At 40.8% G+C, this 19,083-nt stretch overlaps 1 protein-coding gene across 5 annotated transcripts in view; it reads left to right on the top strand.

Annotated features, from left to right (window-relative positions):
• The window catches only part of CDON (cell adhesion associated, oncogene regulated), a 106,854-nt gene that overhangs the window by 41,983 nt on the left and 45,788 nt on the right, over window positions 1–19,083 (top strand). For all 5 annotated transcript variants that reach the window (XM_045483396.1, XM_045483394.1, XM_045483392.1 and 2 more), the window contains exons 6-11: window positions 239–526; window positions 1,794–2,063; window positions 7,495–7,845; window positions 13,461–13,750; window positions 15,328–15,502; window positions 17,939–18,067. In XM_045483396.1, coding sequence (XP_045339352.1) covers window positions 239–526; window positions 1,794–2,063; window positions 7,495–7,845; window positions 13,461–13,750; window positions 15,328–15,502; window positions 17,939–18,067 — 1,503 coding nt within the window. The remainder of the gene's footprint in view (window positions 1–238; window positions 527–1,793; window positions 2,064–7,494; window positions 7,846–13,460; window positions 13,751–15,327; window positions 15,503–17,938; window positions 18,068–19,083) is intronic.

Genomic DNA, 19,083 nt, shown 5'->3' with positions numbered 1-19,083 from the left:
ATTCTACATATCGAAACTGCTAATGCAGAGATAGCCCTAAGGGGCCACAAAGTGTTTTAATTTTAATTCTCAACTAAAAATGGATTAAGCTACCATGTAGGACCTTGTGGCATAAAGAAGAATAAATGGGAAGATGAGAAAGCTTGCAGATTTGGAAGGTAAGGCAGATTTGCAGATAAGGAAGAGATTGGAAGTGGATGTTTAATAATGAAATTTTTTTGTTCCCTTCTTTTTCCAGGCCCTTCTTCCGACGATTTCCACATTCTTCACCCCACCTTTTCACAGGCACTAGCTGTGCTTTCTCATAGCCCCGTCACCCTGGAGTGTGTGGTGAGTGGGGTCCCACTTTCTCAAGTGCACTGGCTGAAGGATGGTCAGGACGCTGTGCCGGGAAGCAACTGGCGAAGGTTGCATTCCCATCTTGCCACAGACAGCATTGACCCGGTGGACTCTGGAAACTATTCTTGTATAGTGGGAAACAAGTCTGGAGACGTAAAACATGTGACTTACATGGTTAATGTGCTTGGTAAGACGTTACTTCTTAAATTGCTTTTCGGGTCAGGCTATTTTTCTGGTCTCACTGATGTTTGAATGGAAGATCTATTTGGGAACTATAAATGGCATGTAAATAACGTCTTCACATATGATGTCACAAGAAGCTTCATTTTTTTTTCTTTTTAAAGGACTGCTGATTTCAGCAGTATATCTTGGTGGCACAGAACATTTCACTTGGGATGTTTATGGGAACCTCCCCCCCAACCTGGTTATGCAACGCAAAGCTTGTTCTTCCTTCCTAATGGTGTGGAAGATTCTGGGCTGTGTCAGTGCGTTGGACCTAGTAGGAGTACCTAACAGTACTGACTAGAAAAGGTCACCTCAAAAAGAAATCTATTTCATTTTATTTTCCCTTAAGGAATGCTTTCACTGTATTATTTGCATTATTTCCACCCACATTGCTGTGTATACACTCTTCATCTCAAAGCTTTTCCTTCCTTTTTTTTCCAGTTCCCTGTCTCACTGTCATGTCTAGCACCAGAAAATGTTTTCCTTTATCAAAACAGATTTTCATGAAAGCCAGAAAAAAATAGGTTGTAAGTGGTTTCATAGTAAATATTGTTGCTGTAAACCTTCTGCATGTGTTTATTTGCAACATAGGTAACCCTAGAATTAACTAAGTATATGGCAAATGAGATTTAAAGTGCCGTGATAATCAGGTCTAAGTTAATATGCATAATCATGTAATTTGGGCATATGTTACCAATGTTGCTAAATGATTTACTTCGTCTAGGAAAAAGTGGCTTGATGGATAGTAAAGGAAGTTTTCTGCCCAGTATAACATCTAGCCTAACGGCAGAATTGACCATAAAAAGAATTTAACCTGTGAATAAACATTCTTCTTTTGGCTCTTGTTTAGTGTGAAGTCACGGGAAACTACTTATTTCAAACAAATCACCTGAAACAAATGCTCAGGGAAGCCCAAGATGTATATGTGTGTGGGTGTGTGTGTGTGTGTGAGAGAGAGACAGAGAGAGAGAGAGAGAGAGAGATAAGTGGGTGGGAAGATCTAGAAAAAGAGACTATGAAATATTAGTAACATATGGTTTATTTGATTAGAAGGAAGTTCAAATACATTTCTAATTTTGTCTTGATGACCATAGCAGGTAGGAGAATGTGAGTAAACAATGCAATTTGATTTCAACTAGTTATTGGTAGAGAGATTTTATGTGTCTTGTGTGATAATTTGAAAAGTACCTCTTAAGGGCTAGAGTTTAATTTATATGTTTTATTTTTAGAAAATGCTTCAATTTCTAAAGGACTACAGGATCAGACAGTCTCTCTGGGTGCCACAGTACAATTTACTTGTGAGATTCATGGGAACCCAACTCCAAACCGTACCTGGTTTCATAACGCACAACCTGTTCATCCTTCCCCACGACATCTAACTGTAGGACACAGACTGAAAATCAGTGGTGTTACCATGGAAGATTCTGGGCTGTATCAGTGTGTAGCAGATAATGGGATTGGATTCATACAGTCTACTGGGAGACTTGAAATTGAAAAAGGTAGGCTTTTGGGTCCAGAAATCATAGGAAGTTTTACTTTACAGATAGGCTTTTGTTTTGGTTAAAAATTAAATCATTTTCACTAGAGAACATAATTCCATTACCATAAAGGAACTATGCCTATTTTCCATGTTCCTTTCTAGTTACAGATGGGCATTTCCATGAAGAGGCAATATTATTTGATTAACTTCATTAAAAAAAAATTTTTTTTAATTATTTTTTTCAAAAGATACTATAGTTTAAAAGGCGTATGGTAAAAGTCTCTCATTTCTATTCCCTGGCCAGCCATATTGCCTTTAGAACTAACCAGTTTTATCAGTGTCTTTAATATCCTTGTGTGTATATATACAATCACACACAATGTGTCTGTGTGCACTTAATAACATCTTTTTTCCCCCCGTAAATGGAGGTAGTATTCCTCAGTTTGAGTTTTTTATTTACCATATCTTTGATATCTTCCCAGATGGTTCATTAAACAGTGTTTTCATTCTTTTTCAAATGACTGCTTATTAAGGAGTTCTATAATGAACGTCCCTCTGCATAGATTATTTTGCACAGGTGTAAATATCTATAGAATAGATTTCTGGAAATGAATTTGCTGTATGAAAGCATCTTTGTTTGGTAATTTTGGTAGATATCACCGAGTTGCTCTGCAAAATTGTTACTGGTTTTTATTCTTATTGACCAGCAATGTGTATCTGCCTGTCTCCTCATATCCTCACCAGGGCAAGGTGTTAAATCTTTGCCCATCTGATAGTTTTAAAAAAAAAATACCTTTTGTTCTGTATTTATATTACTATGAATGAAGTTGGGCTTCCTATCATATATTTATGAGTCATTTGAATTTGTTTTCCTATTTTTTGACTGCTCATTGTCTTTTGTCCAGTTTAAAAATTAGATTATTGGTCATTTTTCTTGTGGATTGGTAGGAATTCTACATTAGGGATATTAATCTTTTGCCTATGAGTTATAAATATTTCAAGTGTCAAAGAATCAGTGTGATACAGACCAATTCTCTGACCTTGGTGCAATTATTTTAGAAGTTAATAGTAAAAGTCATTTTTAACTGGCATGTATTTGGAAATGTAAAATTATGCATCTCAATAACAGAGAAAAAACTACAGTGCAATGTGAAAATGCCACAGATTGAATTGTGTGGGATGTAGTAAAAAATGGAATTTACATGGGAATGTATAGCCTTAAATGCTTATAAAAGAAAACTAGTAAGACTGGAAGTAAGGAAGCAGAGGAAAAGAGATACTAAAGGGCAGAAATCAATTGAATAGAAAATGAAGATAAAATGGAGAGGTTCAGTAAAGAAAAAAGTTGGTTCTTTGCAAATCTAATAAAATGGACCTACCTTTGTGGCAAAATACAAATAAACAGTTTTAGGAATAAAAAGTACAAGTCTTGTAGAGATTAAAAATAATAAATAAAGGTAAAGATAAAATAAAAGATAAAGATATATTGTGATAAACTTTATGTCAACAGTTTACAATGTCCTAGGAAATAGACAAATTCTTAGGAAAAATATGACTTAGTAAGGATGACTTAAAAGAAATTAAAAAGCCTATGTAGTCCTGTACTCATGAAGGAAACTGATTAGGGGTTTAAAATCTTCCCACAGAGAAAACACCAGGCCATATAGGTTTTATGGAGAGGTCTACGAAACTTACAAGTAACAGACCATTCCAAATATTACACAAACTCTTCCAGAGAAAAGTAAAAACTGGGAACTCTCCAGTCCTTATGATTTTGATTCTAAAATCACAAAGGAATGGCATAAGAAAGGAAAACCAAAGGCCAATCTCATTTATGAACATAGATACAAAAGTCTTATGAAAATATTAGCAAGACATCAATATTTAAAAAAGGAAATACATCTTAACTAAGGAGTCAGCCCAGGAATCAGTCAGAAAATTTAAAGTATCATTCATCTGGATTGAATAGAGGCAGGAAAACATTTGACACAATTCAGTATCCATGTTAGACACACTTAGAAAAATAGAAATAAAAGGGAATTTTCTTAATCTGATAAAGAGTATCTAACAAAAACTTACAGGAAACATCACTTTTATGGTGAAATGTTGGAAGCATTCTCTTTAAAATCTCTTTTATTGGGGCACCTGGGTGGCTCAGTTGGTTAAGTGTCCAACTTTGGCTCAGGTCATGATCTCACCATTCGTGGATTCAGGCCCCACCTCAGGCTCTGTGCTGACAGCTTAGATAGAGCCTGGAGCCTGCTTTGGATTCTGTGTCACCCTCTCTCTCTGCCCCTTCCTGCTCACACTCTGTCTGTCTCTCTCAAGAATAAATAAACAGTAAAAAAAAAAAAAATTAAAATCTTTTATTTGCCATCATACTGGAGACTCTGATCAGCACAGAATGACACAAAATATGTAAATAAAATAAAATATATAAGGATAGGAAAGAAGAAATCAAACCCATAACTGCTGTGATTGCCAATACAGAGAATTCTCAATTTGCTGGCAAATTATTAGAAATAATAAAGGCACTTAGCAAGGTATCTGGATGAAGACCAACAAAGAAGAATCACTGTCTTTCTATATACCAGTGCATTAGTCACGCTTCTCCAGAGAAACAAACCCAGTAGGATATTTAAGATATAAATAAGAGGTGGTTTATAATAGGAATTGGCTCACATGATTATGGGGGTTGAGAAGTCCCATAGTCTATCCTCTATACACTGGAGAAGGAGGAAAGCCAATAGTGTAATTCATTTGTGGGGTGGTGGAGAGCCTGTTGGTTTAAGTCTTGACCCAAGTCCAAAGGCTGGAGAACCAGAAGCGCTGATGTCCAGTGTTCGAGGACAGGAGAAGGTGGATCAGCTTCAGCAGATAGAAAGAATTCACCTTGACTCTGCATTTTTGATCTACGTAGTGTTCAGCAGATTGGATGTTGCTCACCTGCGTTGGGCAGCGCCATCTGCTATACTCTGTTCACCAATTCAAATGATAATCTCTTCTGGAAGCACTCTCGCAGACCCACCCAGTTATGTGGACATCCCTTCGTCCAATCAAGTTGATACATAAAATTAACCACTATAGCCAACAACAGGCAGAAAATATAATTTAAAAGTCACCTTTTAATATTAGCAACATTTAAAAAGACCAAGGTATCCTAGAAAGATATACCAGTTGGTACATACCGAAATTTAGTATTACACAGTTGTCGGGTCTTTCCAGAAACTTTCTGTAACTTCATGCAATTCCAATTAAAATCTTATTTGGATATTTTGAGGACGTTGACAAACTGATTCTGGGATTTATATGCATGACCAAAGGCCCAAGAATAGTTAAGGCATGCTGAAAGAAGAAGAAAAACACAGGGACTTATTTTTACAGGTATTAGAACATATATAAAAATCTGTGGTAACTAACATATATTGTATTGGTGCAGGAACAGATAGGCTATTGAAACAAGACAAAGACCCACCAAGAAGACATTTGCACCTAAGGATTTGACTTAGGTGGCATTGCAGATTACCAAGAGGAGGACATCCATTTCAAGTGTGGATGTGGGATAATTGCTCATCAAAATGGAGAAAAAGAAATGAAATCTCTAACTCGTAATGTATATAAAGACAAATTACCAGTGGATTAAAGACCTATCTGTGCAAGGCAAGATGGCAGAGTTTTTGAAGAAAATACAGGAGACATCTATCTGATTGGATATAACTTAACATTTAGGCTAATTTTTTTTTTAAAGATTGATATGACTACATTGAAATTAGAACATCCTTGTTAATAAAGGATACCATTAAAAATGAAAAGAAAAGAGGCGCCTGGGTGGCTCGGTCGGTTAAGCGTCTGACTTCGGCTCAGGTCATGATCTCGCGGTCCCGCGGTCTCGCGAGGAGTTCGAGCCCCGCGTTGGGCTCTGTGCTGACCACTCAGAGCCTGGAGCCTGTTTCAGATTCTGTGTCTCCCTCTCTCTCTGCCCCTCCCCTGTTCATGCTTTCTCTCTGTCTCAAAAATAAATGAACGTTCAAAAAAAAAAATTTTTTTTTAAATGAAAAGAAAAGCAGGGGCCCCTGGGTGGCTCAGTTGGTTAAGCGTCCGACTTAAGCTCAGGTCATGCTCTCGCGGTCTGTGAGTTCGAGGCCCAAGTCGGGCCCTATGTTGACAGTTCAGAGCCTGGAGCCTGCTTCTGATTCTGTGTCTCCCACTCTTTCTGCCCCTCCCCCACTCATGCTCTGTCTCTCTCACTCTCAAAAATGAATAATGTTAAAAAAAATTTTTTTAAAAAGCAATAAACTGTGAGAAGATATTAGCAGCATATATAACGAATAACAGAACACTAGCTGGAATATACAAAGAACTCTGAAACCATTACAAAAAAGATAAATGACCCAACAGAAAAATGGACAAAAAGCATTTCAAAGAGGAGGAAAAATACCAGTGACACATAAACACGTGAAAAGATGTTCAAGCTCATTAGTACTCAGGAGAGTGCAGTTTATGACCAGTGAGACAGCATCTTACACTTTCTAGATTGGCAGAGATTCGGGAATCTAACCATACCAAGTGTTGGTTTTGTCAAAGGTAGGAAGTAGGGCTGGAGAAAGAGAAGGATGCACTGGAGAAAATTCCATTTGTAATCGATATTCCATAGTAGGCACACTTAAAAATGGCTCCAGAGAATACCTGGGACCAAAAGGAAAGAGAGTTAGTTTAGAGACAAAAAATGTTGTTTGTGTAACATGATAAGAAATACACTCGTCGACTTTCACTCAGAACAGATTTCTCTCCCAGGCTTTTTGTAATCAGAGGTTCCCCCTGGAATGAACTATTTTTGTGAAGGAATATTATTTTGTTTTATGCTCCTTGACACCTTTTTCATGGCTTCACCTGTTTTATACTTAACAGCGGTCAAATGTGTATAGGAAACCCTTTTTTTTCCCTAAAGGACAGGAAGTCTGTGTAGGAAATGTCCAGGAGCCCACAATTAAGAATTCTACTTTTTAGGGACAGTTTTACGTGGTGAAAGTTGAGAAGAGAATTAACAAGGAGGGGGGTTATCTTTGTTTTAGTTATTACTGTCATATATCCCTGTTTGCCCATGTCTTTGCAAACACTTATTTCAGTGAATGAATGTGTTCTCCATACTGTTCTGCATGTAAAACATGGTTTAGGGGATGGTAACCAGATTTATTGTGGTGATCATTTGCCAGTGTGTATCCATATGTTAAATCATGATGTTGTGCACCTGAAACTAATGTTGTATGTCGATTATACTTCAATTAAAAAAAAACACTGTTAAGAAATACATGTACGAAAGATGCTTTTAAGGCTGTTACTTGGGCACGACATGGATAAGATTTATGCAAGAAGATGAATTTATTTTGCACTGTAGGTACTATAATCTTAATTATGTGTGTGTATTTGTGTGTGAATTACTGTTTTAATAGGCAGTGGACTCAAGCCAGTTATAATTACAGCACCAGCAAGTACAAAGGTGGTAGATGGAGACTTTGTTACTCTGTCCTGCAATGCCACTGGCGTGCCAGTCCCAGTCATGCGTTGGTATGACAGGCACGGGTTGATAACCAGCCATCCGTCTCAAGTGCTCAGATCAAAATCCCGGAAATCACACTTACGACCTGGGGGCTATGACCTGGAGCCTGTCTACTTCATCATGTCCCGAGCTGGCTCAAGCTCTCTGTATATTCAGGCCATCACTCAGGAGCATGCTGGGAAATACATCTGCGAAGCCGCAAATGAACATGGTGCCACACAGTCGGAGGCAGTCCTCACAGTTGGTGAGTTGCCATTAGTACTTTTTCTCGGGTGATTAGCTTCCTCTGATTGTAGGGGATAAAGTGCTTTGAAGTATGTTTTTTTTTAATGAGTCCAGCAATCTCTGAATATATATATATATTTTCCCCGGCAATAGTGAAACACAGAACTGTGGTTTTAGGTATTTGGCCTTACCATGTACCGGATGAACCTTGGTTTCCATTTCTGATGGTTTTTTTTTTTTTTTTTAATTTTTTTTTTTCAACGTTTATTTATTTTTGGGACAGAGAGAGACAGAGCATGAACGGGGGAGGGGCAGAGAGAGAGGGAGACACAGAATTGGAAACAGGCTCCAGGCTCTGAGCCATCAGCCCAGAGCCCAACGTGGGGCTCGAACTCACGGACCGCGAGATCGTGACCTGGCTGAAGTCGGACGCTTAACCGACTGCGCCACCCAGGCGCTCCCCATTTCTGATGTTTTGGTTAAGGTTGTAGTTGTCCTATAGAAAGCTCTCATATGGGAGCAAGCCCGAGTTGTGACCTGTTTTCATGATTAATGCTTTTGGTTGTCTAAGCTACTGAAAGTGATCATTGCTGACATTTTTTAGGTGAGCCTTTGATAAGTACAGTATCCAGAGTCTAAAGGGTTGGCTTTCTTTTTTTTTTTTTTTTTTTTTTAACTTTTATTTATTTTTGAGACAGAGAGAGACAGAGCATGAACGGGGGAGGGGCAGTGAGAGAGGGAGACACAGAATCGGAAGCAAGCTCCAGCCTCTGAGCCATCAGCCCAGAGCCGGACGTGGGGCTCGAACTCCCGGACCGTGAGATCGTGACCTGGGCCGAAGTCGGACGCTTAACCGACTGAGCCACCCAGGCGCCCCTAAAGGGTTGGCTTTCATTGAGAAAGTAGAATCATGGTACTACCAAACAGTACCTCCTATTCAAAGTTATTTTTCTAATGGGATGTATAACATTAATTCTTGATATTTTATTGATTTTTGGTGAGGATGACTTAAAAGCTTTATACAGTTTTTGAAGTACTCAGTGTATAGAATATCGATATTGTTAAAATTAATTCAAATTTGACTTAATTCAAATTCAAGCCTTACATCAGTATTTAGAGCAGCAATGCGCCAGCAGGTAGTCAGTTGAGTGGAGACTGTCACCTTATTTGTCATGCAAGAAGCAGAGTGTCAAAAACAGTACTGCCCTTAGTCTTGGCAACTGAGTTCCCTGCCTTGGGCCAGTGCGTTAGAGGGCTCCTTGCAGCTTTCTTCTGCCTGGGTCCTCAGCTCCCACTGGTCAAATAGTCCATGTGGTTAAGGGGTTAAGTTATAGTCCCTGGAGCCTGGAGCCCATGTTCCTCCTTGTGTATAGCAGGTCTGGGGCTCTGGAAGTCCTTGCTTTAATTAGTTCACAGTCTGGTCCCACACAGGTCCCGTTCCCTGACCCATCTTCCAGAGTGTAGACCACACCACCAGTGTGCAGGCACCCTTAAGCCAGAGGAGCGGCCAAGGGGTGGTCTTTTGCAGAGGAAGGAAGATAAAGTAGACAGAAATTGGGTGTGCACACAGGTATTTCCATTCACAGGCACACAAGGCCCCTGGAGCTCCAGAGGAAGCTGGAGGTAGAAAGAGAAGTGGGGAAGGCCAAGGACATCCATTTGTATTAGATTATAATTATTACTGTCTGATTATTGGTAAATTAGGATTATTCCATGTAGCAGTTAGGGAAGGAAGAAATAGCTACTCACTTTAGACATGTTAAGAATCCTCCGATGAAGAGGGTAGTTGGGTGTTGTATAAATTTATACACGTGTAAATATGAATATGTATACGTGTGTGTGTTTATATATCTGCTCTGCCAAGCGAAAATCAGAGCGGCTCTGCTCAAATTGTTAGCTGTAGGACAGGTGTGACACAGGTGATGCTTGGTTAGCTTTTGGCTAAAGTGATTGTTTTATATAAATATAGGATAGCAAGAGGCATAGATGTGATAGTCACAGTTGATGGAACTGGATCTTTTGTCTCACTGCCTCACTTTAAATCTCAAAGATCTGAAGCCTTTAGAAAATACATAGGCTAACTTGTTTAGGTTAGAATTTTTTAGATCTTTAAGGTCTTCCCCACCCCTTCCAGGATTTTATGTCTTGATAAATACCATTTTCATGTATAGTAACCCCATCACCAACCTCCTTCCGTAATGTTCTTATATTTTCTCTTTTGCGTGCCCTATAATTATTAAGATCCAGCCAGGTTTACTAAAGCTCACGATACATAACAACCCACCTCTTTCTACAGGAATCTGAGCCTTATTAAATTCTAGCATACTGAGAGCCATTTACTTGTTTTTGGGGGGGTAAGCAAGGGCAAAGAGAGAGATGACTGCCCCCTCCTCCTTTCTCTTTCCAGAGACCTTGGGTTTTGAGGTCTTAGATGTACAAATATTTGTAGAGTGGGTTGTAACTCTTGAAAACTATAATGGGAGTTGGTTTGGGATAGTTGGGGTAGGGGATGCTGGTGTGAGTGGTCACAGTGGGAACGGCTTTGACAAGTTTGGTTGTATTCCTTGTTTAGTTTCAGCTCTGAGTCATTAAATTCACTGCCATAGTTATAGTACTTAGAAAAGCAGAATTTTATCAGCCTCTTCTAATTCAAAAAGCGTTCTACGTTTAAAAATACTTGGTCTGTTTTTTTTTCTTTTTTTTTTTTTTTTTAATTTTTATTTATTTTTTTGAGACAGAGAGAGACAGAGCATGAACAGGGGAGGGTCAGAGAGAGAAGGAGACACAGAATCCGAAACAGGCTCCAGGCTCTGAGCTGTCGGCACAGAGCCCGACGCGGGGCTCGAACTCACAGACTGTGAGATCATGACCTGAGCCGAAGTCGGACGCTCAACCGACTGAGCCACCCAGGTGCCCCAATACTTGATGTCTAAACTGATCATTTCACACTTGATCTTAGCCAAAAGGCCAAGAAGTGATCTCGTCCGACCATTTCACAGAGTTGTTTTGAAGACAAGTTGAGATAATATATGTGAAAAAACTTTTGAAAGTGGTGTTCAGGCCTTATAAATTATATCGTGTGAGTACTCAAATTATATTACTGGAAATAACAGAGAGAAAAGAATTGAATCTTCCTCCTCCTCCCCTCTTCTCGAATCCCCTTTTTAAAAAAAAATTTTTTTTTAATGTTTATTTATTTTGGGGACAGAGAGAGACAGAGCCTGAACGGGGGAGGGGCAGAGAGAGAGGGAGACACAGAATCGGAAGCAGGTTCCAGGCTCTGAGCCATCAGCCCAGAGCCTGACGCGGGGCTCGAACTCACGGACCGCGAGATCGTGACCTGAGCTGAAGTCGGATGCTTAACCGACTGAGCCACCCAGGCGCCCCTCGAATCCCCTTTTTAATAAACGTGGCAGAAAAGTCTCATCACATCCAGAATAGCAGGAGCAGAATTGTGACACTGATACCGTTAGACACAGGCTGCGGCATAAGTTTGTCTCCTGCCTCTGCATAAATTGAGGCCTGTGGTCTTTAAACTCTTGTACGGCCAGATACCACTTCCCAGTGGTAAGCAGCTTTCCAAAGGCTCCGTGAAACTCCTAATGATGAAAAGGTCATTCTCCGCTACCCTAAGCCACAGCTAATTACCTCCACTTGCTAGAGCCCATCTCTCGCCCCAGTGGGCACCAGCCGCACGCCCTTACCAGCCAGCCCACGTCCTGACTCACTAGATAAACACGGCTGCTCCAGAAGCAATATTGTGAAGTTGTCTCAGTGAACTTAATTAGTTTTCTCCTGGATTATTTTCTCACTAGCTTCTCTAATGGAGGACGCGTCGGAGACACCTTTTCTCCTCTAAACAGAAAACCGACCTTACGCCGTTAGCCGTGGTTTGTGTCGGTTCCCTCCTGAACTGCAGGGCTTCTCAAAACACACCCACCTTTTACCAGGAATCCGACTTCACTGTGCAAAAGAAACTCTTTCACGTCGTTTCCTCTGCTCCCTTCCTCCACAAAAGTGGTCAAAAAGAGGAGACCTTTTTGTTGCCAGCGTGAATAGCACTTGAGAGAAACCAAGCTGTCAGCACTTGGGTTTCATGGTGCTCAGAGTGTATTTGTTTTCATCAGCTGCTTTCTCATTTTTTTCCAGCAGCATCACTGGAGTTCTTCTGCTGCCTGTTGTCACTTAATCTCCCAGAACCCTAATTTCCTCAGCTGTGAAGTAGGAATATTACTGTCCACCTAAGAATGTTGTTTTGAGAGCTTGAGGAGATTATATTTATTAAATGTCTAGCACAATGCGTGGCCCATAATATGTGCTCAGTAAATTTGGGGGATGGGATGTGCAACCTATTTCTTTTTTCAGCGCAAATATTTTTCTCTTCTCTCGTGTTCTGTATGCTTTTAGTCATTAAGACTATTTGCTTGTTTCATTTTTCTTTAGATTGGCAATTTTTTTGACGTTTCTTTATTTTTGAGAGAGCGCGAGCAAGGGAGGGGCACAGAGAGGGGGACAAAGGATCCAAAGCGGGCTCTGCATTGAGAGCAGCAAGCCCGATGTGGGGCTTGAACTCATGAACTGTGGGATCATGACCTGAGGCGAAGTCGGGCGTTCAACGGGCTGAGACACCCAGGTGCCCCTAGATTGGCGATTTCTTAAGCCAGTCTTCAGTTCTATCCAGAAAGAGGGCTTGCTTGGAAATACGTAAACCCTTCTTTTACCTTGTTTCCTCTTGTCGAATGTAAATTGTTTTGCTTGTGTAGGGTATTTCCATTATCTGTTGCTGCGTAACTACCCCCAAAGATTACTGAAACGGTAGCCCCTTTATTATCTCTTACAGTTCCTAGGGTTAACTGGACGCAGCTGGGCAATTCTGCCGGCCTTGCTTGGGGTCTCTTCCGCCATTGCAGTCAGATGTACCTGGGGCTGGAACAGCCAAAGTGGCTTTACCCACATGTGTGACACTTTTGTGAAGGCTGGAATAACCGGCCACCTCCCCTTCCTTCCCTTTCTCTCCCCCTCTCCCCCCGCCACTCCACACGGCTAGCTTGGATGTCTGTATGGGGCGACACAAAAGTAGAAGTGCCAGGCCTTGAAGAGTACAGTCTCACTTTGGTTGAAGCCATTCATAGGGCCAGCCTGATTCAGCAGGGAGGGGACTGTCCAAGGGTGTGGATACTGAGGGGTATCATTGGAGACTGGCTCCCCAGCAGGTAACAGCCTAGCTCTTGGTTGTTTCCTTACTATTGAGTTCACCTTGCCGCTAAGGGAATGCATCGCTTCATGTGTTTCATTTACCAACTGGAATTACCACTCGGTGTTCTCCAACTTCAAATCTTTCAAGGTTAAACTAGCAAATTGTTGTTGTAAAAGAGGGAATACTAGCGTAGAGCAAGGAAAAATAACACCCTCAAAATCACTTCACTACCGCAGCTCTTTCAATAAGAGATTACATTGGAGGTTGGAGGTTTCCATGAATTACAAACTGAGCTGTTAACCTGCTTTCACTTCTGGGGCTCAGCTTGTCTGTATCCTTGTGGGCAGTTGGATCACTGTGAAGAAGGCACTGAAATAATGAATTTCCTCAAGCTGTCTCTTCTCTCTCTCTCTCTCTCTTTCTTCCATTCCCTGCAGTTCCTTTTGAAACAAATACAAAAGCAGAAACAGTTACACCTTCCAATCCCACTCAGAATGATAAAAGAGATGGTTCAGAAGCTGGATTATTGAGCTCATTTCCAGGGAAGAAACACTCCAGCGCAGTGGAATCATCGCCAGAGAAAAACACTAGTGGTGCCTCTGTCCCTGATGCCCCCATCATTCTGAGCCCTCCGCAGACCTACACATCTGATACGTACAACCTGGTCTGGAGGGCGGGGAAGGATGGCGGGCTGCCCATCAATGCCTATTTTGTGAAGTATCGAAAGGTAATGTCTTCTCATTTATCAGCTTTCTCTTCTCTCACCTTAACGTTGTGTGTATGTAACACATGCTTATTATCTTCGACATTTATAGAGCAGCAGGAAACAGGAGCGTTCTAGGATTATGAGTTTGGGAGAGCTATCCCAACAGCCATGCTGGTTTTACCAGTAAGCAGTAAGAATGAAAGATACACAGTATCCCCCAGAATAGGAATTCCAAGAACCCAGTGACTTCTTGACATTTTTTTTGACATTTTTTATCAAACACTTTAACCCCTTGAGTGTAAACCTCTAGAAACCACTTTTTAAAAAGTCACCCCTTCCCTTTATGAGATAGTAAAACACAGTTTATTTAACAAATAAAGCAGTTTCTTATTAGAAACATCAAAGTCCTCTGGTATAATCTCTGACAATTATTTTTATTTCAAGTTGTCTTCTTAATTGTATCGGAATCTTATGTTGTTTGGTGATTTCTTTGAGTGAACCTTGATCCTCTCAGTTGATTTTCCAGTGTTTCTTCCAGAGGCTTGTATTAAAGCAAAATGAAAAAAAGTGTTTCTTTGTTTATGAGGCTAATAAATGAACAAAAGACGCCCTCATATTTAAAATACCTTTCTTTGTCCAAGACATTTTGGTGCCCGTCGTTTAATAGTATATATTTTTAATACCTGGAACAATTAACATGGTGATATTTGAAAGTTTATTCACTGTTTCTAACCTGATGATTCAAGATGTAGAAACTTTGAATGATTCAAGATGAAGAAACTTTCACTGGGATTCTTACCCACACAAAAACTTCTGTGTGATGTCGTTTCCTAGTTCTATTAACTAAGACACAACAGATTGGATCTTTTTTTTTTCTTTTTTTTTTTTTTTAAGTTTATTTATTTATTTTTGAGAGAGCAAGGGAGAATACGCACAAGTAGGGGAGGGGCAGAGAGAGAGGGAGAGAGAATCCCAAGCACACTCTGAGCTGTGTATGAAGCCTGACACGGGACTCCAACCCACAAACCGTGAGATCATGACCTGAGCTGAAATCAAGAGTTGGACGCTTAACTGACTGAGCCACCCAGGCGCCCCAGATCTTTTTAACATTTATTTCCTCCAGTACATGTGGAAGTGGTGAGACATGAAGAATGCTGGAAATATAAAATGCATAATTATGTAACTCATATATGCATATGTATTCTAACTTAACATATATTTATTATGTATATTATATATTATCATTAGTCCAGATTATTATGTACTTATTTTATGCTCCCATTAGCCCAGTAAGAAAGGAGTATTGTTTCCTTTACAAGTAAAGGAAGCAAACTCTGGGAGATAAGTAACTTGCTTGAGGCCACAAATGAGCGGTAAGTAGGAGAGCCAGGAAGTCGTCTTTTTATTCCTGAGAATTCCTAAGTTCATGTTACGGGTCTCCTTATATTTCTTAATGTGAGGAAATATCATGTCTCTTTCTTCCAACAGTATATTCCTTACCAACATTCATCTGGAATGGAAGATTTTCTCAAATTGGAATGGAAGGTTTTTCTGCCCTTTATGTCCTTTTCTTTTATGACTTATTTTCTCTTGAGCAGCTAGATGACGGCGTTGGCCTGGTGGGAAGCTGGCACACAGTTCGAGTCCCGGGAAGTGAGAATGAGCTCCATCTGACAGAACTGGAGCCATCTAGTCTCTATGAAGTTTTGATGGTGGCAAGGAGCGCAGCAGGTGAAGGGCAGCCCGCCATGCTTACCTTCCGAACCAGCAAAGGTGAGTATAATCTTCCTCAGGAGGAGCGAGCTGGCCGTGTTGATGTCTCTTTATTACTGAGTGTCCTTTGGGGTCATAGACATTCTTTTTTATTTTTTTTATTTTTTTTTTATTTTTGAGAGAGAGAGAGAGAGAGAGAGAGAGAGAGAGAGACAGAGTGCAAGCAAATCCAAAGCAGGCTGCAGGCTCCAGGCTCTGAGCTGTCAGTAACAGTGCTTGACAAGGGGCTTGAACCCACAAACCATGAGATCATGACCTGAGCCAAAGTTGGACGCTTAACTGACTCTAGGTGCCCCTAGAGATTCTTATATATAAATCCATTAAATAATTTTAGTATAGTACCTTTGTTGGCCATGCTTGGATGGTTGTATTATTCCATCCCATCCAATGTTCTACGAGTATTTCTGAGAGTTTATGATATGTAAGGCGTTGGTGTAGGTGATACAGGGAAAGCAAAGATGATCAAGATAAGATTCATCCTAACGGTGCCTCTACTTTGCTAAGTAGGCTAAGACACATAAATAAATACCAACTGCAAGGCAGGATTTCAGTTCAGTTAATATTTACTGAATGCCTTCTGTGTGTCAGGCAATAAACAAAAGAGACAAACTCCTTGCCCTCATGGAGCCTACAGTCTAGGTGGGAGATGTTTCCACCTGAGTTATAAGTACATTAGGAAGTGGTGAATGCTAATAAGAGAACTAAATTAGGGGGTGGCTATAGGAAGGGCGTGGGGTAGCACTTGTCACAATGTAAGCAGGTGGCCAGGGAAGTCCTCAGTGAGCAGTCGACAGCAGAGCAGAACGTCGAGGTTTAAAGTGCAAAGCCACGTGGATGTCTGGGAAAAGAACACCCCGGCTGAGAGGATAGCAAGTGCAGAGACTCTGGGGTGGGGTGTGCGGGGTGTACCCCAGGAACACTGAGGGCACCACTGTGACGGCAGCCAAGGGACTGTGACCGTGGGGGAGGGCGCTCAGGAAGATGACAGAGCGGCCACCCCACACAGTGCCTTGTCCATCCTACAAGGACATTGACTGACTCTGAGAAAGTGGAAACGTTGGAGGGTTTGAGCTGAGTTGTGTGACGTAATCTGTTGTGTGTTTCAACGTGGGTAGGGTAAGGATAGACCGCAGAAGGGCAAGGGTGTGAGCTGGGAAGGACTGAGAGAGTACAAAGAAAGGATGTTCTTTCCAGTGGGGTAGCTCGTTGAGGGTAGGCTTGATTGAAAAGATGCCATTGTAGCTTGGCCATCAATGACCAAAAAGATTTCAGTGAGGAGAGAGGGGAACTGGGTAGCAGAGTATTTTAGTACAGTACAAAAATAAAAAGGAGGTATGATTGAGAAGAAATTATTTATTGGCTTTTGGAAAAGACCCTTTCATACGAACTACTGAGTGTAGCTAGAAAAATGAGTATTTCTTGTTTGAACTGCACTTTGAGTTAATGTTCATCATCAGTCCACAGTTGTTTATAGAATCTGACCTATAAATACTGAATAAGAAGAACATATTTCAGTTTTAAGATAGTCACCCATTTTCACTTTTTGCCTCTTGGAATTTTTAAGCTTAACATGATAATTTTCCCACGAAGAAACAGAAGCTCTTTAAGAATGAGTTTTATGTTTTAGAATGAAGAAATAGGTACAGTAAGAAGAAAAAGGGATGAATAGTTTGAAAGCTTTTCGGCATTTGGCTTTTTTACTTGTGGTGTTTATTCTGTGTGTAAATTTAAATTAGCCTGATGAAGAAAGACACATTTTAGTTTTCCCTTAAAGCTACTAGAAAAAGACGAAGTAATTTTTAAAAACAATATTTATTTATTTATTTTGATAGAGAAAGAGAGAGAGAGAAGTGGAGGGAGGGGCAGAGAGGGAAAGGGAGGAAGAATCCCAAGCAGGCTCCACGCCTGACGCAGGGCTTGATCTCACAAATTGAGATCATGACCTGAGCCAAAATCAGGAGTCAGCTGCTTAACTGACTGAGCCACCCAGGTGCCCTGACAAAGTAATTTTTTTAAGTCAATTCCTCAGATTAGCTAAGTATTGACAATGTAGGTCTTAAACTCAGACGCTGTAGGGGCGCCTGGGTGGCGCAGTCGGTTGAGCGTCCGACTTCAGCCAGGTCACGATCTCGCGGTCCGTGAGTTCGAGCCCCGCGTCAGGCTCTGGGCTGATGGCTCAGAGCCTGGAGCCTGTTTCTGATTCTGTGTCTCCCTCTCTCTCTGCCCCTCCCCCGTTCATGCTCTGTCTCTCTCTGTCCCAAAAATAAATAAACGTTGAAAAAAAAAAAAAATTTAAAAAAAAACTCAGACCCTGTAACAGACAAGTTCATGTATTTATATTGATACACCAGTTGAGTTTAGTATCTTTCCTTAACTCTACATCTACACAGAAGCTTATATTACCGCATGTGAGTATGTGTTTTCTAACTTTTCTAGAGAAAACAACCTCATCAAAAAACACCCAGGCGTCCTCTCCACCCATGGGCATCCCTAGGCGTCCTGTTGTTTCGGAGGCTGCGGACAACTTTGGGGTGGTACTTACAGATTCCTCTAGGCATAGTGGAGGTAAAGTAGAGAACCTTCATTTTTATTGATTTTGTTTGTTTGCACATGTAACTGGCATGTTTCAAATTATTTCGGGGGTGGAGTGGGAGAGAGTGTTTGTTTATTGTTCAGACCATAAAGCTCTTTCAGGTCCTATTTCAACCATGTTTTAAAAAACAAAATTTTTGGGGCGCCTGGGTGGCGCAGTCGGTTAAGCGTCCGACTTCAGCCAGGTCACGATCTCGCGGTTCGGGAGTTCGAGCCCCGCATCGGGCTCTGTGCTGACAGCTCAGAGCCTGGAGCCTGTTTCCGATTCTGTGTCTCCCTCTCTCTCTGCCCCTCCCCCGTTCATGCTCTGTCTCTCTCTCTGTCCCAAAAATAAATAAACGCTGAAAAAAAAAATTAAAAAAAAAAAAAAAAAAAAAAAATTTTTTTTTAATGTTTATTTTTGAGAGTGAGAGAGAGCACGAGTGGGGGAGGGTCAGAGAGAGAGAGGGAGACACAGAATCCGAAGCAGGCTCCAGGCTCCGAGCTGTCAGCACAGAGCCCGACACGGGGCTCGAACCCACGAACCATGAGATCACGACCTGAGCCGAAGGCAGATGCTTAACCGACTGAGCCACCCAGGCACCCGCTATTACCATTTTTTTAATGCCCTGTGCTCCGATCTTGGTAACTCAGTGTCATGATTGCTTTTTGAGGTAATAAACTCAGACCCAAAATGTTCTGGTACTAAGATTTTATAGCTCATAAAAAGGATTTTTCTCTCTCCTCTCTGGCAAAGAAACTAAATTTATGTTTTGAACTCTGAAAGTCTGACTTTTTTTTTTTTTTCGGTGATTTATCAAAACGTGTGGTGGTGCCTACGGTATGGTTTAGTGTTTTGAATGATTACATGCCATATTCCATTTTATTGCTATATCTTGCCACTTGTATGGTTTTTAGATGTCATAGCCATACAGTTTTCAAAAGATTCTTTTTAGTATTTAAATTTCACACGTACTAATTCTACAATTACAACATAACGTGCTCTTTGT

The sequence above is a fragment of the Leopardus geoffroyi genome, chromosome D1, assembly GCF_018350155.1.
Source record: "Leopardus geoffroyi isolate Oge1 chromosome D1, O.geoffroyi_Oge1_pat1.0, whole genome shotgun sequence".
NCBI lineage: Eukaryota > Metazoa > Chordata > Mammalia > Carnivora > Felidae > Leopardus > Leopardus geoffroyi.
The sequence above is the reverse complement of the archived record's forward strand: the minus strand, read 5'-3'. Positions and strand labels throughout refer to the sequence as shown.